Here is a 26,137-nt window from a genome sequence, read left to right on the forward strand (position 1 = left end):
CAACATTTTTTCCCTTTTATAACTATAGGAGCTATGTTATATGCATTTTCATGTATATTAAACAATAAATATATATTTCAAAACATATTTTTATGTTATCAAAGTCAGTAGGGAAAATGGTATAGTTTTACATAACTGCATGTCGTTATGTAAAAATGTAAAGTTTCAGCTTCTGAATTTGATAACATAAATATATATTTTAAATTATATATTTATGTTTAAAATAATAAAAAGAAGAAGAAAAAATAAGCAGTTAAAATTATATACAAAAATTTAAATAATATGCACCCTACACTACTACTGAAACCTACTATAACAATTTCCATTAGAATGGCATTATATAGGGCAGTGCCTTAAAGCGATTACAGCTCTTTTACATTTAAAATGAAAAAAAAACTATTCTTAAAACAAGGTAACCCCCACCCCAAAAAAAAGCTATCTTTAAAAAAGCTAAACTAACAATTGTTCTTATAAGGGCATTTTGTAGGACATTGCCCTAAAGTGATTTTGCTCTTTTATATTTAAAAAAAAAATCTATTTTAAAAAACCCTACCCTAAAAAAAACCCATCCTAAAAAAAGTTGCCCTGAAAATTGCATTTGATAGGGCATTGCCCTAAAGCGGATCAAGTTTTTTTGTTAATAAAAACAAACAAACATCAAAACCCTATTCTAAAAAAAATCCTAACCTAAAGAAAAACCTAAGAGAAAAAAACTCAATACTCAAAAAGACCACCACAAAATTTTTTAACTCTAAACCCCAAAGTTTCTACTCACCCAACTTGAATCCGGCTCCTATGTGCTCAGCTTCAGCGGTGCTCCTCTTAATCCAGGCAGCAGTCCATCTTCAGACATCTTCTTCAATGGCACTTCTTCACTGGGGAAGTCGTCATCCACCTTCCATCTGATGCGTCTTCTTAAAGGGACACTGAACCCACATCTTTTCTTTTGTGATTGAGATAGATCAAGCAATTTTAAGCAACTTTCTAATTTACTCCTATTATCAAATTTTCTTCATTCTCTTGGTATCTTTATTTGAAATGCAAGAATGTAGATGCCGGCCCATATTTGGCGAACAACCTGGGTTGTTCTTGCTGATTGGTGGATGCATTCATACACCAATAAACAAGTGCTGACCAGGGTCTGAACAAAAAAATAGCTTAGATGCCTTCTTTTTCAAATTAAGATAGCAAGAGAATGAAAAAAAAGTGATAATAGGAGTAAATTTGAAAGTTGCTTAAAATTGCATGCTCTATCTGAATCAAAAAAGAAAACAATTGGGTTCAGTGTCCCTTTAACTTCTCATCTTCTAATCTTCTGACCTTCCGTCCCTAACGCCCCCTTCATGCAGTCATCCCCACACAATTAAGTTTGAATGTGAGGTACCCCCCTTTATATGGGGTAACCTTGCATTCCTATTTGCTGATTTTCAAAATTAAGCCAATAGAATGAAAGCTTTTTCTATAGGCTGATTTTAATTTGGTTTTGAAAATCAGGCAAAAGGAATGCAATACCACTATATTAAGGGGGTCCCTCGCATTCAAACTCTTAGTGTGCAATGCTGACCGCATGAAGAGAATGTCAGGAACTAAACCTGATGAGAAGCTAAGAATGAAGATAAAACACTGCATGGATGAAGAGAAGCAATGCCAGAGCTGAGCACGTAGGAGCAAGTTGGGTGAATACAAATTTTGGGGTTTAGAGTTATTTAGAGATATTTTGGTGTGTTTTTTTTATAGGATAGGGGTTTTTCCCCTTAGGTTTTAATTAGGTTAGGTTTTTTTTTTTTATAGGGTATTTTTTTTAACAAAGGAGCTTCTCCTTAAGGGCAATGTCCTACCAAGGGTAACTTTTTTAAGTGATTTTTTTTTTAGAATAGGGTTTTATTTTGCGTGGGCAAAAGAGCTTGATCACTTCAGGGCAATGCCCTACTAAATGCCCTTCTAAGGGAAATTCCCTACCAAAATCCCTTATCAGGGCAATTGTTAGAGTAGGTTTTTAGTTGTAGTGTTTTTTGTTTTATTAGTGTGTTTTTTTAGTAGCGTAGGGTTGATTGTAGTGGGCTTGTGGTGGTGTATGGGTTAAGTAGAGTAGGGGTGTTTGCAGTGGTCTTGTTGATGTGTAGGGATTTATGGTGTTAATAGGTTAGCGGGTGTTTGCGGTGGGCTTGTGGCGGTGTATCGGTTATGTAGAGTAGGGGTGATTGCGGTGGGCTTATGGCAGTTTAGGGGTAAATAGGTATATTTATTAGGCTCGGTGCGATATTCCAAAGGGATCCTTTACTATACATCATCAATGTCATTGGGACATGCAGCCTGTTAACAATTATGAAATATTTTGCCCGCTTGCTTGATATCGCGTCATATCCCTTTGGAATATTCATCATCATAATCAGGGCCTATGAGAAGAGTTGGGAGCTTTAAAAAAAATCTCCTTACAGCTGACATTACCATGTGGCTTCTTAAAAGCGTAAATATATTGAAGGTTAATTCACAGTGCTCAACAGAGTGTGGTATACTGACTGTTTCTTGGATTAGTATAGATAGATAGATAGATAGATAGATAGATAGATAGATAGATAGATAGATAGATATACATGGGATGAAAAATATCACTATGATTTACTAGTCAGGGGTTAAAAGCTACTATCCTAGAGGAAAAAAGTTACTGATCCACTCAATGTTAAAGTGAAAGTCAATTATAAATTCCATAGTATGAGGGGGCGCTCTGATGCTCTATATACCAATATCATTTTATGTCTACTTAAAGGGACACTGAACCCAAATTTTTTCATTTGTGATTCAGATAGAGCATGCAATTCTGAGTAACTTTCTAATTTACTCCTATTATAAAATTTTCTTTATTCTCTTGGTATCTTTATTTGAAATGCAAGAATGTAAATTAGAAAGTAAGTTTAGATGCCGGCCCATTTTTGGTGAACAACCTTGGTTGTTCTTGTTGATTGGTGGAAAAAATGTATCCACCAATTAAAAAGTGCTGTCCACAGTTCTAAACAAAAAAAAGCTTAGGTTCCTTCTTTTTCAAATAAAGATAGCAAGAGAATGAAGAAAAATTGATAATAGGAGTAAATTAGAAAGTTGCTTAAAATTGCATGCTCTATTGGAATCACAATAGAAAAAAAATTGGGTTCAGTGTCCCTTTAATACAATTATTTTTTGAAAACATTGATAAAGACAAATGTTAATATAGCATTTTCATCAGACTATAAGATCAAACCATAAGGTCCAATAGTCGTGGATTGAAACAGTCCCAACACAGAGCCCCAATTGGTATATTGGTTTAGATTAGGGTGTGGTAATTCCAGTATAATCAGATAGTCCCACTTTCTAGATGGGACAAAGGATGAAGGCTGCTCTCCTCCTCACAGAATTGTCCGGAAGTAGCTACAGGAAAATGAGAGAACAGAGGGGTGCCTCATGTGTGCATCAATATGTCAGGATAAATCAATCAAACAGGCAATGCCAAATGGGTACTCACATTCCACCCAAGTACATTTATGTACTAGCAGAAGCGGCTGGTAATTTGGGGTGTACCGGCTATCCCTCTCCAGGTGCAGATTGACCAGTGCAGGGGTATCCTGCGACACACGGTGTGTATTGGTTTCCAAAAGTAGTCAGGAACAGTGAAATACTGCTCAAGAAGGTGCTGAAACAGAGCGTGTGTAAAAAAAAGTTAGATTATTAAAAAAGTATTAAAACCAGTAATAAGCAATGGTTACATGCAATACAACGCGTTTCTCAGCCTTAGCATCGGCTGTTTCATCAGGCATAATACGCCTTCCAACTTACAAGCTATTTAAACTTAATCTGATCAATAGTGAAGAAAGACACACCCATAATGGGCGTATGATAATAAATACATCCTTAATTAAATAATTGACAACATGCAATAGTCTTATAATGGGAATCAATACAAACACTATACAATATTGTGTAACAATAGCTACAACATCAAGTGTAATCACAATGTTTACAATGATACATAACCACAATATAGTGACCTGTGCAATATTAAATGCAACCTCAATCGTCACATTATATAGAAAGTGTATGTCTATACTCACCATCCTTGCACAAATCAATATTTATATAATCAAGTACACAAAGTGAACAATTGAGTAGATTCGCAGTACTGGACACATATGCATAAATTACCTCAGTCCTAATCTCAATGGACTTGCTGAAAACACTACTTGCTTTAGTACTAATACATATATATATATATATATATATATATATATATATATATATATATATATATATATATATATATATATATATATATATATACAGGTAGCCCTCAGTTTGCGCCAGGGTTAGGTTCCAGAAGGAATGGTTGTAAATCGAAACTGTTGTAAATTGAAACCCAGTTTATAATGTATGTCAATGGGAAGTGAGGGAGTTAGGTTCCAGGCCCCTCTTAAAATTGTCATAAGTAACACCTAATACATTATTTTTAAAGCTTTGAAATGAAGACTTTAAATGCTAAACAGCATTATAAACCTAATAAAATAATCACACAACACAGAATATATAATTAAACTAAGTTAAATGAACAAAAACATTTGCTAAACAGCATTATAAACCTAATAAAATAATCACACAACACTAACTTCACTTGCATTTTTCTGCAAACAGTTCTTTCTATGCATTCCAATCTGGACTGATTTATAGACAGGAAGATCTTGTTCCTTTGAAATCTGCTCGATAGCTCAGGTCTGGTTAAACGGATTAATTTCAGCTTGCTTGGCTTTGCTGCAACACAAGCGGACAGCTCCACTTACTGGCTATTTTAATAAATGCACTGTTTCTCAATGCTTTTCAATAGCAGTCACATGACTGGAAAAAAAGGTTGTTATTCTGAAACGGTGTAAATTGAACCGTTGTAAACCGAGGGCCACCTGTATATATATATATATATATATATATATATATACAGGGAGTGCAGAATTATAGCAAGGGAGTATTTTGACCACATCATCCTCTTTATGCATGTTGTCTTACTCCAAGCTGTATAGGCTCGAAAGCCTACTACCAATTAAGCATATTAGGTGATGTGCATCTCTGTAATGAGAAGGGGTGTGGTCTAATGACATCAACACCCTATATCAGGTGTGCATAATTATTAGGCAACTTCCTTTCCTTTGGCAAAATGGGTCAAAAGAAGGACTTGACAGGCTCAGAAAAGTCAAAAATAGTGAGATATCTTGCAGAGGGATGCAGCACTCTTAAAATTGCAAAGCTTCTGAAGCGTGATCATCGAACAATCAAGCGCTTCATTCAACATAGTCAACAGGGTCGCAAGAAGCGTGTGGAAAAACCAAGGCGCAAAATAACTGCCCATGAACTGAGAAAAGTCAAGCGTGCAGCTGCCAAGATGCCACTTGCCACCAGTTTGGCCATATTTCAGAGCTGCAACATCACTGGAGTGCCCAAAAGCACAAGGTGTGCAATACTCAGAGACATGGCCAAGGTAAGAAAGGCTGAAAGACGACCACCACTGAACAAGACACACAAGCTGAAACATCAAGACTGGGCCAAGAAATATCTCAAGACTGATTTTTCTAAGGTTTTATGGACTGATGAAATGAGATTGAGTCTTGATGGGCCAGATGAATGGGCCCGTGGCTGGATTGGTAAAGGGCAGAGAGCTCCAGTCCGACTCAGACGCCAGCAAGGTGGAGGTGGAATACTGGTTTGGGCTGGTATCATCAAAGATGAGCTTGTGGGGCCTTTTCGGGTTGAGGATGGAGTCAAGCTCAACTCCCAGTCCTACTGCCAGTTTCTGGAAGACACCTTCTTCAAGCAGTGGTACAGGAAGAAGTCTGCATCCTTCAAGAAAAACATGATTTTCATGCAGGACTATGCTCCATCACACGCGTCCAAGTACTCCACAGCGTGGCTGGCAAGAAAGGGTATAAAAGAAGAAAATCTAATGACATGGCCTCCTTGTTCACCTGATCTGAACCCCATTGAGAACCTGTGGTCCATCATCAAATGTGAGATTTACAAGGAGGGAAAACAGTACACCTCTCTGAACAGTGTCTGGGAGGCTGTGGTTGCTGCTGCACGCAATGTTGATGGTGAAAAGATCAAAACACTGACAGAATCCATGGATGGCAGGCTTTTGAGTGTCCTTGCAAAGAAAGGTGGCTATATTGGTCACTGGTTTGTTTTTGTTTTGTTTTTGAATGTCAGAAATGTATATTTGTGAATGTTGATATGTTATATTGGTTTCACTGGTAAAAATAAATAATTGAAATGGGTATATATTTGTTTTTTGTTAAGTTGCCTAATAATTATGCACAGTAATAGTCACCTGCACACACAGATATCCCCCTAAAATAGCTATAACTAAAAACAAACTAAAAACTACTCCCAAACTATTCAGCTTTGATATTAATGAGTTTTTTGGGTTCATTGAGAACATGGTTGTTGTTCAATAATAAAATGAATCCTCAAAAATACAACTTGCCTAATAATTCTGCACTCCCTGTATATGCTAAAAAATATTCATATAAATATTCATTATTATTTTTTTTTTATAAGGGTTCAAAGGTATATGGTATATGGCCATGTATTCGCAAAGAGCTGTAATATATATGTATATATACAGGGAGTGCAGTTTTATACTATGGCGTTAGACCATAAAACTCTTAACTACTGACTTTAAAATGCGGTACCAGACTTGACAGGAGAGGGTCTACCGCTCACTTTTTGGAAGACTCGTAATACCGGCGCTATGCAAGTCCCATTTAAAAAATAGTATACGTAATTGACGTAAGTGGATTTGTGGTATTTTCGAGTCTGGACAAAAAAGTGAGCGGTACACCTGTACCTGCAGGACTCGTTATACCAGCGGGCGTTAAAAAGCAGCGTTGGGACCTCTCAACGTTGCTTTTTAAGGCTAACACAAGACTCGTAATCTAGTCCTAAGAGAGCGCAGTGAAAAGAAATCAAGTAGAATGACTCATCAGAGATGCAGCTTCAATCTGAGGAACAGACAGGGCTTAGGCTCAGAAAACGTGTAGACAAATCGCTCAGCAGATACATAACCGTGTATCCTACACCAGTCTGGGTCCCCGTTTCCCATGTAAAGCCTTCCTATAAAGTCTGTACCTGCAGCTCTGAGGAAGGTGAGTAGCGTCTAGTGGAAGCTGACTTACCTCAGACGTAAGTGAAAGTCGATTGGTCCATAAGCACTAAAACACGAGCCAGTAATGGAAGCATCATATGTAAACAGAAAGAAAAGCCGGCGAGTCTCAAAGTGCTAAATTCAAAACGGATGTTTATTAGAGAATAAAATGAGCAGCATAAAAGTTAAATGTAGGTCACAGCATAGAGAGAAAATACGCCCGACGTGTTTCGGCAGCCCTCTGCCTTAGTCATGGACAAACATGTTATATATTATACTTATTTTTATTTACAAAATTGTTTTCTAGAGGTGATAAGCTTGTGATAAGTGGGTTATTGCAAGTTTTTCAAATAGATTGGATGGATTTAAAAAGCCTGGGCGAGATTACATATGCGGCGTCGCCCGCTTTTAGTCGGGTATTGCTATCACATATACATTGCCGCATATAAATCCCACATGTATATTTCACCCGTCGTTAGCTAATTTTTCTTCCATAAACTAACATAGAACCGGCGTTGCAAGTCGATATCACATAATTAGCGCAAGGACTTTGCGGCAAAAATTTAGAAATTTTACTCCATTTTCACCTTGTCACACATAGGCAGGCCCAGCAAGCCTTGCGCTGAATATATAAGTACGGTAACTGCTTAGATGTATTAACAAACACCTAAAGCATGCGCAATATCTACCTGTCAACTGCCATCCCCCCTCCTCAATAACTAAATAAAATGTATTAACCCCAAATCCGCCAACCCCCACATCACAAAGTACATAATAAAGTTATTAACCCCTAATCCGCCATTCACCCACATCGCAATCTAACTAATAAAGTGATTAACCCCTTATCTGCCATTCACCCACATCGCAATCTACCTTATAAAGTGATTAACCCTTAATCCACCATTCACCCACAATGCAAATAAGATAATGAAAGTATTAACCCCTAAACTGCCAACACCCTAAATGCCAGCTACCTAATTACACTATTAACGCCTAAACCACCAACCCCCCACAATGGTAACTTCCTAATTCCACTATTAACCCTTAAACTGCCAACCCCCCAGAACTCAAAGAATTAATCTAATCACGAAGCCCCCTAACCTAGCACCCCTTAAATTAACCCCAATTACATAAAATAAAAAAGACTACCTTACTAATAAATCAATTAAAAAGTTCCAAAATAAAAAAATCCTAACATAAAATTAAAAACCTAACAAAATTTAAATGCACATAGATGAATTACATCTTTGAATAGAAACATATTTGAAATATACATGTATTGGAAAAATGCTTCTAGTAAAAGGTATCACTCTTTTAGTGCTAACATTTTTCTCTGCATGTGAAGAATAGCTAGATATTCTCAGTGCACTAGCAATTTAAATAATACAGCAGTGTAGAGTGCCAGTGGGGCTTGTATCATGTCAGCAATTAACAAATTGAGTCATTACCAGATGGTGCAAATACCTTATGCTCTATAAGCAAGTGCTGTGTTTAAAATACTGTTGCACTGTGCTTACGTAAATACAATTTTAAAACAGATATAGATTTTATTAGAAGCATTTTTGCTAATACATGTAAATTACAAAAATGCATCCCATTTTAGCTGAATGTCCCTTTAAGTCCCTGTTTTTCAACGAAAGATACCAAGACAACAAAGTAAAATAGAAAGTTGTTTTAAATTGTCTGCTGTATCTGAATCATGAAAGAAAAATGTGGGGTGTAATGTCCCTTTAAGGGATAAATACCAAATATAACTTTAGGAATAACATATTTGTAACAAATGTCTGAATAAGAAAACCTATGTAGAAATATGTAACATGATTATAACAAGACCAAGTCACACAATCATAATAATAATAATAATAATAATATAACACATTACTAATGGAAAACCATATAGTAATGTCATGTTAGTAAAGTATTCTTGCCTTCAGTACCAGCATGGGATAAAATCTCACTTTCTGTGTTTTTACTTTGACACAGTTTAGAATCCACATCCACAGAAATGTCAGATTGCTGATAGCAATGGAGAAAAGACATGCTGGGGAGTGCGGAGTTAAACTGTCAGGATAGCAGGGGGATGAGAGGGAGGAGTTGGGAAGCAGAGCATGGTGTGTGGGGGGTGTGGATACAGTGAGAAGGGAGAAGTGCATGAAGTGTGGAGGAGGGACCTCTCCTGTAGTCTGGGGCACTAGTGAGCTAAAGCAAGCCTAGTATAGACAGAAAGGCAGCATCAGTTCTAATGCAATAAAAATGACTGAAACATAGAGAGACATGAGACATACACAGTGACAGCTCTGACAACATACATCTCATACATAAGACATAGCTGCAAGAGAAGGAAGAGATTGACATATCTGACAGGTAGACTGCTCAGGAGACTGTCAAAAAAGTAGTTACTGAGGTATGAGAAAAGGTCCCTAGTTAGAGAAAAAGAAACAGATTTAGAGACAGTTGTGGGGAGTAAGATACTGATAAGTGGGACAAATAAGATCCAGGCAGACAGAAGGGAACTATACCAGATACAGCCTGTAACAGAGGGGAGTCACTTCAGACACAGACAGCTGTGACACAGGGCATAACTATGTGTCAGACTTGGTGTTTGAAGAATGCTGAGCTCACTTTCTAGGGCTTTGGCTGTTGAGAATTTCTTATAGATGCAGTCTCTGAATATACCACTCCTGTGCAGATGTAGCATTTAGCAGTATTCCTACACCCAGTGACTATAGATGCAGTGCTGGGATTTATAGAGGGTGGCATAAAGTGCCCTTTTTCTTGGCGAGATGTTTCGGTCGTTCTTGTCCCTCTTCCTGCTTTTAAAATGTGTGGCCCTGACCCCATCAATGAGACGTCCAAGTTGCCATGAGGTGCGAGCAGCCTTTCAGCTCCAGCAGGTTGGAAGAGGAAGGTTGGTACCCGAGGTACCTGTGGAGGGTAAGTTCAGTTTTCTCTGTAAATAAATACATTTCTTATTGCTTATGATATCTCATCATGCTGTGTATATATAGATAGATAGATAGATAGATAGATAGATAGATAGATAGATAGATAGATAGATAGATAGATAGATATACTAGTTCTGGTAGTGCCCACGTGTTTCAAGGTATCATTAAATTGACACAAATTACCTCTAGATTTATCTCTGTTTCACTTTAAATGACTGATACTTACAGTACATATATGGCATATATTGTATTTATATACATTGTAAATCATTTAATCACACATATACATAGATGATAGATAGCCTATAATGTCAGTGAATAGCATGATATATACAATAAAGTGATTTGTTTCTGAAGACTGGCACTTGTATCTAAACTGATGATGCAGTATATAGCCTTTCTGAGTTATAGCATTTTGTGGCACATGCGATGGGGTTAAAATGTGTCTTATTCAAAGCACATAGGTAACTTAATGTGCATGGAAAAATGTCTAAACCTAGAAATGTGTTGCAGTATGATTTGTAAGTGCAGTGTTTCTAATAGGATTACATGTGGGATGAAGTGACTGTAGCAAGATTATGTAGATAAGGGTAAATAGCTGTATGTGGTGTCACTGTCATATATAGCCAATGTATGTTGCCATATTAATTGATTTATGTGTTGGTGCAATTTGTATGAAAGGAATATATGCAAATGCAATGGATGTTGCTTGATTACTTGTCACTGCAGGATATATAGCTGGATTATGTGCAGAGGCACTTGCGTGTGTTTATTTTGGATGATTTATAGTTGCATTGTATGCAAAGGGATTACTTGGGAATGCTGTGAATAGCATGGAGATATGCAATAGTATATTGTTATATTGTATGAGTGCAGTGAATACAGTGCTATAATATATCATTCTTTATATTAGTGCAGGGGTGTATTATTAGTGGCATTATGTATGGGTCTCATATATTTCATGATTGTATGTGTTGGATTGTAAACAATTATATTGGTGCATTTTATATAGTGCAGTTACCCAGTGTATGTACTGTAAATCTTATAATAATGTGAAAGTGTATAATTTACTGGAATCATGTTTGAATACATTGTGTATAATGGGATAAAGCCTGTGTATTGTAAAATTTTAATTTCGTTTTAAAGATGAGTTCAATATGGAGAAGTTTGCACAATATAATTTTGATAATGTATAATGTTTCAGCTCTGCACTGTGTTGATTTTTAGCAGTTTATTGAGTGGAATTATGGCTCCAATCAATTTGAGCAGTGTGTAGATTGAGATTACAATTTAGTTGATCAGGTTGTAGAGTAGAAATATGTGTAAATAAAGTTTCAGTAATCTGTAGAATAAGGTTTTGGTTGATTTATCTTATACAGTCAATACAATGGGATAATGAATAAGCGCATTTTAAGTAGTATGTAGAGTGGAAGTAATGATGAGTTGAGTTTTAGCATTTTGTACAGTGTGGTTATGAATTACTTCAATTTGAGCACTGTGTAGAGAGTGATTACTGTTGAACCCGAGCAATTTGTTTAGTGGGATTAAAGGGACAGTCTACACCAGAATTTTTATTGTTTTAAAAGATAGATATTCCCTTCATTACCTATTTCCCAGTTTTGCATAACCAACACAGTTATATTAATGTACTTTTTACCTCTGTGACTACTTTATATCTAAGCATCTTCTGACAGCCCCCTGATCACATGATTTAGCATTTTAGCCAATTAGTGCTGTGTTATGCTGACTCTTAAATAACTCAATGGGCGTGCACACAATGTTATCTATATGGCTCACATTAACTAGCACTCTCCTGATGTGAAAAGCAAATAAAAAAGCATGTGACAAGAGGCTGTCTGTAGTGTCTTAGAAACAGGCAGAAATTTAGAGGTTTAAATGTTATAAAGTATATTAATATAATAATGTTAGTTGTGCAAATCTGGGGAATGGGTAGTAAAGGCGTTATCTATCTTTTTAAACAATAACAATGTTAGTGTTGGCTGTCCCTTTAAGGTTGAGCTCATGCTATGTAGTGTGTAGGTTAGGAATACAATTGAATTACTTGTGAGTTGTTTTCTGTGTGATTATGAATGAGTTCAGGTTTTAGTGTGTAGAGTGGGATTATGGTTGAGTTTTGTTTCAATTTCAGTTTGTACAGTGGGATTATCATGGGGTTCTGTTAGCACTTTGTATTGTAAACAGTTTGTACAGTGGGATTATCATGGGGTTCTGTTAGCACTGTGTATTGTAAACAGTTTGTACAGTGGGATTATCATGGAGTTCTGTTTGAGCACTGTGTATTGTAAACAGTTTGTACAGTGGGATTATCATGGAGTTGTGTTTGAGCACTGTGTATTGTAAAAAGTTTGTACAGTGGGATTATCATGGGGTTCTGTTAGCACTGTGTATTGTAAACAGTTTGTACAGTGGGATTATCATGGAGTTCTGTTTGAGCACTGTGTATTGTAAACAGTTTGTACAGTGGGATTATCATGGGGTTCTGTTAGCACTGTGTATTGTAAACAGTTTGTACAGTGGGATTATCATGGAGTTCTGTTTGAGCACTGTGTATTGTAAACAGTTTGTACAGTGGGATTATCATGGGGTTCTGTTAGCACTGTGTATTGTAAACAGTTTGTACAGTGGGATTATCATGGAGTTCTGTTTGAGCACTGTGTATTGTAAACAGTTTGTACAGTGGGATTATCATGGAGTTCTGTTTGAGCACTGTGTATTGTAAACAGTTTGTACAGTGGGATTATCATGGAGTTTTGTTTGAGCACTGTGTATTGTAAACAGTTTGTACAGTGGGATTATCATGGAGTTCTATTTGAGCACTGTGTATTGTAACAGTTTGTACAGTGGGATTATCACGGAGTTCTGTTTGAGCACTGTGTATTTTAAACAGTTTGTACAGTGGGATTATCATGGAGTTCTGTTTGAGCACTGTGTATTGTAACAGTTTGTACAGTGGGATTATCATGGAGTTCTGTTTGAGCACTGTGTATTGTAACAGTTTGTACAGTGGGATTATCATGGGGTTGTGTTTGAGCACTGTGTATTGTAACAGTTTGTACAGTGGGATTATCATGGAGTTCTGTTTGAGCACTGTGTATTGTAACAGTTTGTACAGTGGGATTATCATGGAGTTCTGTTTGAGCACTGTGTATTGTAACAGTTTGTACAGTGGGATTATCATGGGGTTCTGTTAGCACTGTGTATTTTAACCCCTTAATGACCGCAGCATTTTTCCATTTTCTGTCCGTTTGGGACCAAGGCTATTTTTACATTTCTGCAGTGTTTGTGTTTAGCTGAAATTTTCCTCTTACTCATTTACTGTACCCACACATATTATATACCGTTTTTCTCGCCATTAAGTGGACTTTCTAAAGATACCATTATTTTCATCATGTCTTATAATTTACTATAAAAAAATTATATAATATGAGGAAAAAATGGAAAAAACCCACTTTTTCTAACTTTGACCCCCAAAATCTGTTACACATCTACAACCACCAAAAAACACCCATGCTAAATAGTTTCTAAATTTTGTCCTGAGTTTAGAAATACCCAATGTTTACATGTTCTTTGCTTTTTTTGCAAGTTATAGGGCCATAAGTACAAGTAGCACTTTGCTATTTCCAAACCCCTTTTTTTCAAAATTAGCGCTAGTTACATTGGAACACTAATATCTTTCAGGAATCCCTGAATATCCCTTGACATGTATATATTTATATTTAGAAGACACCCCAAAGTATTGATCTAGGCCCATTTTGGTATATTTCATGCCACCATTTCACTGCCAAATGCAATCAAATAAAAAAAATTGTTCACTTTTTCACAATTTTGTTCACAAACTTTAGGTTTCTCACTGAAATTATTTACAAACAACTTGTGCAATTATGGCATAAATGGTTGTAAATTCTTCTCTGGGATCCCCTTTGTTCAGAAATAGCAGACATGTATGGCTTTTGTTGTTGCTTTTTGGTAATTAGAAGGGCGCTAAATGCCACTGCGCACCACATGTGTATTATGCCCCGCAGTGAAGGGGTTAATTAGGGAGCATGTAGGGAGCTTCTAGGGTTAATTTTAGCTTTAGTGTAGTCTAGTAGACAACCCAAAGTATTGATCTAGGCCCATTTTGGTATATTTCATGCCACCATTTCACCGCCAGATGCGATCAAATTAAAAAAAACGTTAAATTTTTCACAATTTTAGGTTTCTCACTGAAATCATTTACAAACAGCTTGTGCAATTATGGCACAAATGGTTGTAAATGCTTCTCTGGGATCCCCTTTGTTCAGAAATAGCAGACATATATGGCTTTGGCGTTGCTTTTTGTTAATTAGAAGGCCACTAAATGCTGATGCGCATCACACGTGTATTATGGCTAGCAGTGAAGGGGTTAATTATGTAGCTTGTAGGGAGCTTGCAGGGTTAATTTTAGCTTTAGTGTAGAGCTCAGCCTCCCACCTGAAACATCAGACCCCCTGATCCCTCCCAAACAGCTCTCTTCCCTCCCCCACCTCACAATTGTCCCCGCCATCTTAAGTACTGGCAGAAACTCTGCCAGTACTAAAATAAAAGGTATATTTGTGGGTTTTTTTAGGTTTTTTTTAGCATATTTACATATGCTGCTTTGTAGTATCCCCCTTAGCCCCCAACCTCACTGATCCCACACCAAACAGCTCTCTAACCCTCCCCCTCTGCCTTAGCGGGCGCCATCTTGGGTACTGGCAGCTGTCTGCCAGTACCCAGTTTAGTAAAAAAAGAAATCTTTTTTTTTTTAAAATCCCCTTTTCTGTAGTGTAGCTGTCCCCCCCCCCCCAACCTCCCACCAGTTGCAGATCACTTAGAAACATTATTCTTTTATTATTTATTATAGCTATTTCAGATTTTTTTTTTTCTGTAGTGCAGCGATTCCCTCCCGCTCCCGCCCCATGCACGCGCCCGCCGCCCCCCGTGCACGCGCGCGCTCACATGCACGCCCCCGTCGCTCTCGCCCCCGATCCCGCCCCCCCCTGCACATTACACGGCGCATCGATGGCCGCCCACCCGCCTCCCAAGTCCGCTCCCACCCACCAACGATACCGGCCATCGATGTCCGGTGCAGAGAGGGCCACAGAGTGGCTCTCTCTGCACCGGATGGCCATTTAAGGTTATTGCAGGATGCCTCCATATCGAGGCATCACTGCAATAACCGGAAAGCAGCTGGAAGCGAGCAGGATCGCTTCCAGCTGCTTTCCACACCGAGGACGTGCAGGGTACGTCCTCAGGCGTTAACTGCCTTTTTTTTGAGGACGTACCCTGCACGTCCTCGGTCGTTAAGGGGTTAAACAGTTTGTACAGTGGGATTATCATGGAGTTCTATTTGAGCACTGTGTATTGTAACAGTTTGTACAGTGGGATTATCATGGAGTTCTATTTGAGCACTGTGTATTGTAACAGTTTGTACAGTGGGATTATCATGGGGTTCTGTTTGAGCACTGTGTATTGTAACAGTTTGTACAGTGGGATTATCACGGAGTTCTGTTTGAGCACTGTGTATTTTAAACAGTTTGTACAGTGGGATTATCATGGAGTTCTGTTTGAGCACTGTGTATTGTAACAGTTTGTACAGTGGGATTATCATGGAGTTCTGTTTGAGCACTGTGTATTGTAACAGTTTGTACAGTGGGATTATCACGGAGTTCTGTTTGAGCACTGTGTATTGTAACAGTTTGTACAGTGGGATTATCATGGAGTTCTGTTTGAGCACTGTGTATTGTAACAGTTTGTACAGTGGGATTATCATGGAGTTCTGTTTGAGCACTGTGTATTTTAAACAGTTTGTACAGTGGGATTATCATGGAGTTCTATTTGTGCACTGTGTATTGCAACAGTTTGTACAGTGGGATTATCATGGAGTTCTGTTAGCACTGTGTATTGTAACAGTTTGTACAGTGGGATTATCATGGAGTTCTATTTGAGCACTGTGTATTGCAACAGTTTGTACAGTGGGATTATCATGGAGTTCTGTTTGAGCACTGTGTATTGTAACAGTTTGTACAGTGGGATTATCATGGAGTTCTGTTTGAGCACTGTGTATTGTAACAGTTTGTACAGTGGGATTATCATGGAGTTCTATTTGAGCACTGTGTATTGTAACAGTTTGTACAGTGGGATTATCATGGAGTTCTGTTTGAGCACTGTGTATTGTAACAGTTTGTACAGTGGGATTATCATGGAGTTTTGTTTGAGCACTGTGTATTGTTAACAGTTTGTACAGTGAACAGTAACAGTTTGTACAGTGGGATTATCATGGAGTTCTGTTTGAGCACTGTGTATTGTAACAGTTTGTACAGTGGGATTATCATGGATTTCTATTTGAGCACTGTGTATTGTAACAGTTTGTACAGTGGGATTATAATGGGGTTCTGTTAGCACTGTGTATTGTAAACAGTTTGTACAGTGGGATTATCATGGAGTTCTGTTTGAGCACTGTGTATTGTAACAGTTTGTACAGTGGGATTATCATGGAGTTCTATTTGAGCACTGTGTATTGTAACAGTTTGTACAGTGGGATTATCATGGAGTTCTATTTGAGCACTGTGTATTGCAACAGATTGTACAGTGGGATTATCATGGAGTTCTATTTGAGCACTGTGTATTGTAACAGTTTGTACAGTGGGATTATCATGGAGTTCTGTTTGAGCACTGTGTATTGTAACAGTTTGTACAGTGGGATTATCATGGAGTTCTGTTTGAGCACTGTGTATTGTAACAGTTTGTACAGTGGGATTATCATGGAGTTCTATTTGAGCACTGTGTATTGTAACAGTTTGTACAGTGGGATTATCATGGAGTTCTGTTTGAGCACTGTGTATTGTAACAGTTTGTACAGTGGGATTATCATGGAGTTTTGTTTGAGCACTGTGTATTGTAACAGTTTGTACAGTGGGATTATCATGGAGTCCTGTTTGAGCACTGTGTATTGTAACAGTTTGTACAGTGGGATTATCATGGAGTTCTATTTGAGCACTGTGTATTGTAACAGTTTGTACAGTGGGATTATCATGGAGTTCTATTTGAGCACTGTGTATTGTAACAGTTTGTACAGTGGGATTATCATGGAGTTCTATTTGAGCACTGTGTATTGTAACAGTTTGTACAGTGGGATTATCATGGGGTTGTGTTTGAGCACTGTGTATTGTAACAGTTTGTACAGTGGGATTATCATGGAGTTCTGTTAGCACTGTGTATTGTAACAGTTTGTACAGTGGGATTATCATGGAGTTCTGTTTGAGCACTGTGTATTGTAACAGTTTGTACAGTGGGATTATCATGGGGTTCTGTTAGCACTGTGTATTGTAAACAGTTTGTACAGTGGGATTATCATGGAGTTCTGTTTGAGCACTGTGTATTGTAACAGTTTGTACAGTGGGATTATCATGGAGTTCTGTTTGAGCACTGTGTATTGTAACAGTTTGTACAGTGGGATTATCATGGAGTTCTGTTTGAGCACTGTGTATTGTAACAGTTTGTACAGTGGGATTATCATGGGGTTGTGTTTGAGCACTGTGTATTGTAACAGTTTGTACAGTGGGATTATCATGGGGTTGTGTTTGAGCACTGTGTATTGTAACAGTTTGTACAGTGGGATTATCATGGAGTTCTGTTTGAGCACTGTGTATTGTAACAGTTTGTACAGTGGGATTATCATGGGGTTGTGTTTGAGCACTGTGTATTGTAACAGTTTGTACAGTGGGATTATCATGGAGTTCTGTTTGAGCACTGTGTATTGTAACAGTTTGTACAGTGGGATTATCATGGGGTTGTGTTTGAGCACTGTGTATTGTAACAGTTTGTACAGTGGGATTATCATGGAGTTCTGTTTGAGCACTGTGTATTGTAACAGTTTGTACAGTGGGATTATCATGGAGTTCTATTTGAGCACTGTGTATTGTAACAGATTGTACAGTGGGATTATCATGGGGTTCTGTTAGCACTGTGTATTGTAACAGTTTGTACAGTGGGATTATCATGGGGTTCTGTTAGCACTGTGTATTGTAAACAGTTTGTACAGTGGGATTATCATGGAGTTCTGTTTGAGCACTGTGTATTGTAACAGTTTGTACAGTGGGATTATCATGGAGTTCTGTTTGAGCACTTTGTATTGTAAACAGTTTGTACAGTGGGATTATCATGGAGTTCTGTTTGAGCACTGTGTATTGTAACAGTTTGTACAGTGGGATTATCATGGGGTTGTGTTTGAGCACTGTGTATTGTAACAGTTTGTACAGTGGGGTTATCATGGAGTTCTGTTTGAGCACTGTGTATTGTAACAGTTTGTACAGTGGGATTATCATGGAGTTCTGTTTGAGCACTGTGTATTGTTAACAGTTAGTACAGTGGGATTATCATGGAGTTCTATATGAGCACTGTGTATTGTAACAGTTTGTACAGTGGGATTATCATGGAGTTCTGTTTGAGCACTGTGTATTGTAACAGTTTGTACAGTGGGATTATCATGGAGTTCTGTTTGAGCACTGTGTATTGTAACAGTTTGTACAGTGGGATTATCATGGGGTTCTGTTAGCACTGTGTATTGTAAACAGTTTGTACAGTGGGATTATCATGGAGTTCTGTTTGAGCACTGTGTATTGTAACAGTTTGTACAGTGGGATTATCATGGAGTTCTATTTGAGCACTGTGTATTGTAACAGTTTGTACAGTGGGATTATAATGGGGTTCTGTTAGCACTGTGTATTGTAAACAGTTTGTACAGTGGGATTATCATGGAGTTCTGTTTGAGCACTGTGTATTGTAACAGTTTGTACAGTGGGATTATCATGGAGTTCTATTTGAGCACTGTGTATTGTAACAGTTTGTACAGTGGGATTATCATGGAGTTCTATTTGAGCACTGTGTATTGCAACAGTTTGTACAGTGGGATTATCATGGAGTTCTATTTGAGCACTGTGTATTGTAACAGTTTGTACAGTGGGATTATCATGGAGTTCTGTTTGAGCACTGTGTATTGTAACAGTTTGTACAGTGGGATTATCATGGAGTTCTATTTGAGCACTGTGTATTGTAACAGTTTGTACAGTGGGATTATCATGGAGTTCTGTTTGAGCACTGTGTATTGTAACAGTTTGTACAGTGGGATTATCATGGAGTTTTGTTTGAGCACTGTGTATTGTAACAGTTTGTACAGTGGGATTATCATGGAGTCCTGTTTGAGCACTGTGTATTGTAACAGTTTGTACAGTGGGATTATCATGGAGTTCTATTTGAGCACTGTGTATTGTAACAGTTTGTACAGTGGGATTATCATGGAGTTCTATTTGAGCACTGTGTATTGTAACAGTTTGTACAGTGGGATTATCATGGAGTTCTGTTTGAGCACTGTGTATTGTAACAGTTTGTACAGTGGGATTATCATGGGGTTGTGTTTGAGCACTGTGTATTGTAACAGTTTGTACAGTGGGATTATCATGGAGTTCTGTTAGCACTGTGTATTGTAACAGTTTGTACAGTGGGATTATCATGGAGTTCTGTTTGAGCACTGTGTATTGTAACAGTTTGTACAGTGGGATTATCATGGGGTTCTGTTAGCACTGTGTATTGTAAACAGTTTGTACAGTGGGATTATCATGGAGTTCTGTTTGAGCACTGTGTATTGTAACAGTTTGTACAGTGGGATTATCATGGAGTTCTGTTTGAGCACTGTGTATTGTAACAGTTTGTACAGTGGGATTATCATGGAGTTCTGTTTGAGCACTGTGTATTGTAACAGTTTGTACAGTGGGATTATCATGGGGTTGTGTTTGAGCACTGTGTATTGTAACAGTTTGTACAGTGGGATTATCATGGGGTTGTGTTTGAGCACTGTGTATTGTAACAGTTTGTACAGTGGGATTATCATGGAGTTCTGTTTGAGCACTGTGTATTGTAACAGTTTGTACAGTGGGATTATCATGGGGTTGTGTTTGAGCACTGTGTATTGTAACAGTTTGTACAGTGGGATTATCATGGAGTTCTGTTTGAGCACTGTGTATTGTAACAGTTTGTACAGTGGGATTATCATGGGGTTGTGTTTGAGCACTGTGTATTGTAACAGTTTGTACAGTGGGATTATCATGGAGTTCTGTTTGAGCACTGTGTATTGTAACAGTTTGTACAGTGGGATTATCATGGAGTTCTATTTGAGCACTGTGTATTGTAACAGTTTGTACAGTGGGATTATCATGGGGTTCTGTTAGCACTGTGTATTGTAACAGTTTGTACAGTGGGATTATCATGGGGTTCTGTTAGCACTGTGTATTGTAAACAGTTTGTACAGTGGGATTATCATGGAGTTCTGTTTGAGCACTGTGTATTGTAACAGTTTGTACAGTGGGATTATCATGGAGTTCTGTTTGAGCACTTTGTATTGTAAACAGTTTGTACAGTGGGATTATCATGGAGTTCTGTTTGAGCACTGTGTATTGTAACAGTTTGTACAGTGGGATTATCATGGGGTTGTGTTTGAGCACTGTGTATTGTAACAGTTTGTACAGTGGGATTATCATGGAGTTCTGTTTGAGCACTGTGTATTGTAACAGTTTGTACAGTGGGATTATCATGGAGTTCTGTTTGAGCACTGTGTATTGTTAACAGTTTGTACAGTGGGATTATCATGGAGTTCTATATGAGCACTGTGTATTGTAACAGTTTGTACAGTGGGATTATCATGGAGTTCTGTTTGAGCACTGTGTATTGTAACAGTTTGTACAGTGGGATTATCATGGAGTTCTGTTTGAGCACTGTGTATTGTAACAGTTTGTACAGTGGGATTATCATGGAGTTCTATTTGAGCACTGTGTATTGTAACAGTTTGTACAGTGGGATTATCATGGAGTTCTATTTGAGCACTGTGTATTGTAACAGTTTGTACAGTGGGATTATCATGGAGTTCTATTTGAGCACTGTGTATTGTAACAGTTTGTACAGTGGGATTATCATGGAGTTCTGTTTGAGCACTGTGTATTGTAACAGTTTGTACAGTGGGATTATCATGGAGTTTTGTTTGAGCACTGTGTATTGTAACAGTTTGTACAGTGGGATTATCATGGAGTCCTGTTTGAGCACTGTGTATTGTAACAGTTTGTACAGTGGGATTATCATGGAGTTCTATTTGAGCACTGTGTATTGTAACAGTTTGTACAGTGGGATTATCATGGAGTTCTATTTGAGCACTGTGTATTGTAACAGTTTGTACAGTGGGATTATCATGGAGTTCTATTTGAGCACTGTGTATTGTAACAGTTTGTACAGTGGGATTATCATGGGGTTGTGTTTGAGCACTGTGTATTGTAACAGTTTGTACAGTGGGATTATCATGGAGTTCTGTTTGAGCACTGTGTATTGTAACAGTTTGTACAGTGGGATTATCATGGGGTTCTGTTAGCACTGTGTATTGTAACAGTTTGTACAGTGGGATTATCATGGAGTTCTGTTTGAGCACTGTGTATTGTAACAGTTTGTACAGTGGGATTATCATGGAGTTCTATTTGAGCACTGTGTATTGTAACAGTTTGTACAGTGGGATTATCATGGAGTTCTATTTGAGCACTGTGTATTGTAACAGTTTGTACAGTGGGATTATCATGGAGTTATATTTGAGCACTGTGTATTGTAACAGTTTGTACAGTGGGATTATCATGGAGTTCTGTTTGAGCACTGTGTATTGTAACAGTTTGTACAGTGGGATTATCATGGAGTTTTGTTTGAGCACTGTGTATTGTAACAGTTTGTACAGTGGGATTATCATGGAGTCCTGTTTGAGCACTGTGTATTGTAACAGTTTGTACAGTGGGATTATCATGGAGTTCTATTTGAGCACTGTGTATTGTAACAGTTTGTACAGTGGGATTATCATGGAGTTCTATTTGAGCACTGTGTATTGTAACAGTTTGTACAGTGGGATTATCATGGAGTTCTATTTGAGCACTGTGTATTGTAACAGTTTGTACAGTGGGATTATCATGGGGTTGTGTTTGAGCACTGTGTATTGTAACAGTTTGTACAGTGGGATTATCATGGAGTTCTGTTTGAGCACTGTGTATTGTAACAGTTTGTACAGTGGGATTATCATGGGGTTCTGTTAGCACTGTGTATTGTAACAGTTTGTACAGTGGGATTATCATGGAGTTCTGTTTGAGCACTGTGTATTGTAACAGTTTGTACAGTGGGATTATCATGGAGTTCTGTTTGAGCACTGTGTATTGTAACAGTTTGTACAGTGGGATTATCATGGAGTTCTGTTTGAGCACTGTGTATTGTAACAGTTTGTACAGTGGGATTATCATGGGGTTGTGTTTGAGCACTGTGTATTGTAACAGTTTGTACAGTGGGATTATCATGGGGTTGTGTTTGAGCACTGTGTATTGTAACAGTTTGTACAGTGGGATTATCATGGAGTTCTGTTTGAGCACTGTGTATTGTAACAGTTTGTACAGTGGGATTATCATGAGGTTGTGTTTGAGCACTGTGTATTGTAACAGTTTGTACAGTGGGATTATCATGGAGTTCTGTTTGAGCACTGTGTATTGTAACAGTTTGTACAGTGGGATTATCATCGGGTTGTGTTTGAGCACTGTGTATTGTAACAGTTAGTACAGTGGGATTATCATGGAGTTCTGTTTGAGCACTGTGTATTGTAACAGTTTGTACAGTGGGATTATCATGGAGTTCTATTTGAGCACTGTGTATTGTAACAGTTTGTACAGTGGGATTATCATGGGGTTCTGTTAGCACTGTGTATTGTAACAGTTTGTACAGTGGGATTATCATGGGGTTCTGTTAGCACTGTGTATTGTAAACAGTTTGTACAGTGGGATTATCATGGAGTTCTGCTTGAGCACTGTGTATTGTAACAGTTTGTACAGTGGGATTATCATGGAGTTCTGTTTGAGCACTTTGTATTGTAAACAGTTTGTACAGTGGGATTATCATGGCGTTCTGTTTGAGCACTGTGTATTGTAACAGTTTGTACAGTGGGATTATCATGGGGTTGTGTTTGAGCACTGTGTATTGTAACAGTTTGTACAGTGGGATTATCATGGAGTTCTGTTTGAGCACTGTGTATTGTAACAGTTTGTACAGTGGGATTATCATGGAGTTCTGTTTGAGCACTGTGTATTGTTAACAGTTTGTACAGTGGGATTATCATGGAGTTCTATATGAGCACTGTGTATTGTAACAGTTTGTACAGTGGGATTATCATGGAGTTCTGTTTGAGCACTGTGTATTGTAACAGTTTGTACAGTGGGATTATCATGGAGTTCTGTTTGAGCACTGTGTATTGTAACAGTTTGTACAGTGGGATTATCATGGAGTTCTATTTGAGCACTGTGTATTGTAACAGTTTGTACAGTGGGATTATCATGGAGTTCTATTTGAGCACTGTGTATTGTAACAGTTTGTACAGTGGGATTATCATGGAGTTCTATTTGAGCACTGTGTATTGTAACAGTTTGTACAGTAGGATCATGGTGGAATCTCGTTTCACCAATATGTAGATTTGGATTGCACCATATTCATTGTGAACAGGTTGTAAATTGTGATTTTAATGAGCAAGATTAACAATAGCTCTTGGAGGGCAGTTGCAGGATTTACATTCGGTTCAGTTGCAACAATGTGCAGAGCAGGATTTTCTTTGAGTTTTTTTTTATACCTTGAGTTTTGAGGGTATAGATTGTAATTATAGTTTAGTCTGTTTGAGCAGTTTGTAGTTGGTTTATAGTTGAGTTCATACTAAGCAGTTTGTGGAGGATGATTCTGGTTAAAGGGATATGAAGCCCCAAAATGTATTTTATTATACAAACAGAGCAGACACTGTTCCAATTACTCCTATTATCAAATTTGCTTTGTTCCCATGGTATTCTTTGTTGAAGAGATACACCCCTGTTCTTCAACAAAAAATACCAAGAGAATGAAAAAAATTGATTAAAAAAACAGCGTTCAGCTCCTAACGCAGCCCCATTGTTTCCTATGGGGAAACACTCTCTAAGTCTGCACCTAACACCCTAACATGTACCCCGAGTCTAAACACCCCTAATCTTACACTTATTAACCCCTAATCTGCCGCCCCCGCTATCGCTGACACCTGCATTATACTATTAACCCCTAATCTGCCGCTCCGTACACCGCCGCAACCTACATTATCCCTATGAACCCCTAATCTGCTGCCCCTAACACCGCCGACCCCAATATTATATTTATTAACCCCTAATCTGCCCCCCAACGTCACCGCTACTTTACCTACACTTATTAAACCCTAATCTCCCGCCCGCACCTATACTAACTATAATAAAGTTATTAACCCCTAAACCTAACTCTAACCCTAACACCCCCCTAACATAAATATAATTTAAATGAAACTAAATAATATTCCTAAAATTAACTAAATTATTCCTATTTAAAACTAAATACTTACCTAGAAAATAAACCCTAATATAGCTACAATATAACTAATAGTTACATTGTAGCTATTTTAGGATTTATATTTATTTTACAGGCAACTTTGTATTTATTTTAACTAGGTACAATAGTTATTAAATAGTTATTGACTATTTAATAGCTACCTAGTTAAAATAATTACAAAATTACCTGTAAAATAAAACCTAACCTAAGTTACAACTACACCTAACACTACACTATCATTAAATTAATTAAATACATTACATACAATTACCTCAAATAAAATACAATAAAATAAACTATACTATAATACAAACACTAAATTACAAAAAATAAAAAAGAATTACAAGCAGTTTAAACTAATTACACCTAATCTAAGCCCCCTAATAAAATAAAAAAGCCCCCCAAAATAAAAAATTCCCTACCCTATTCTAAAATACAAAAGTAATAAGCTCTTTTACCAGCCCTTAAAAAGGCTTTTTGCGGGGCAATGCCCCAAAGTAATCAGCTCTTTTACCTGAAAATAAAAATACAATAACCCCCCAACATTACAACCCACATACCCCTACTCTAACCCACCCAAACCCCCCTTAAATAAACCTATCGCTAACCCCCTGAAGATCTCCCTACCTTGAGTCATCTTCACTCAGCCGAGCCGAATTCTTCATCCAAGGTGCACAGAGGAGGTCCTTCATCCGGTAAAAGTTGGCAACGTTGGGGGGGGGCAGATTAGGGGTTAATAAATATAATATAGGGGTCGGCGATGTTAGGGGCAGCAGATTAGGGGTTCATAGGTATAATGTAGGTGGCGGCGGTGTCCAGTCGGCAGATTAGGGGTTAAAATTTTTTATTAGAGTGGCAGCGATGTGGGGGGGGCCTCGGTTTAGGGGTACATAGGTAGTTTATGGGTGTTAGTGTACTTTAGAGCACAGTAGTTAAGAGCTTTATATTCACGCGTTAGCCCATAAAGCTTAACTACTGACTTTTTTTGTCGTTAGGAGTCTTGTCGGTAGAGGGTCTACCGCTCACTTCTCCCAAGACTCCAAATACCGGCGTTAGGCAGATCCCATTGAAAAGATAGGATACGCAATTGGCGTAAGGGGATCTGCGGTAGCCTGGAATCGCAGTAGGGAAGTGAGCGGTAGACCCTTTCCTGCCTGACTCTAAATACCAGCGGGCGGTAAAAAGCAGCGTTAGGACCCCATAACGCTGCTTTTGACGGCTAACGCAGAACTCTAAATCTAGGTGTAAGATAGCTACAATGTAACTATTAGTTATATTGTAGCTAGCTTAGGGTTTATTTTATAGGTAAGTATTTAGTTTTAAATAGGAATTAGTTAGGTAATGATAGTAAGTTTTAGTTAGATTTATTTTAATTATATTAAAGTTAGGGTTAGACTTAAGGTTAGGTTTAGGGGTTAATATGTTTATTTAGTGTTAGTGATGTGGGAGGCCAGAGGTTTAGGGGTTAATAACTTTAGTATAGTGGCAACGGCGACGTTGGGGGCGGCAGATTAGGGGTTAATAAATTTATGTAGGTTGCGGCGACATTGGGGCAGCAGATTAGGGGTTAATAATTGTAGGTAGGTGG

General features: G+C 37.9%; 1 protein-coding gene across 2 annotated transcripts in view; it reads left to right on the forward strand.

Moving 5' to 3' along the window:
- The first annotated feature begins 9,301 nt into the window (after positions 1-9,301).
- Positions 9,302-26,137, forward strand: part of LOC128656136 (glypican-5-like) — a 501,056-nt gene continuing 484,220 nt past the window's right edge. For both annotated transcript variants that reach the window (XM_053709861.1, XM_053709862.1), the window contains exon 1: positions 9,302-10,087. In XM_053709861.1, the coding sequence (XP_053565836.1) occupies positions 9,937-10,087 (151 nt within the window). In that variant the 5' untranslated portion in view covers positions 9,302-9,936. The remainder of the gene's footprint in view (positions 10,088-26,137) is intronic.

This window comes from Bombina bombina, chromosome 4, assembly GCF_027579735.1.
Source record: "Bombina bombina isolate aBomBom1 chromosome 4, aBomBom1.pri, whole genome shotgun sequence".
Classification (NCBI taxonomy): Eukaryota; Metazoa; Chordata; class Amphibia; order Anura; family Bombinatoridae; genus Bombina; species Bombina bombina.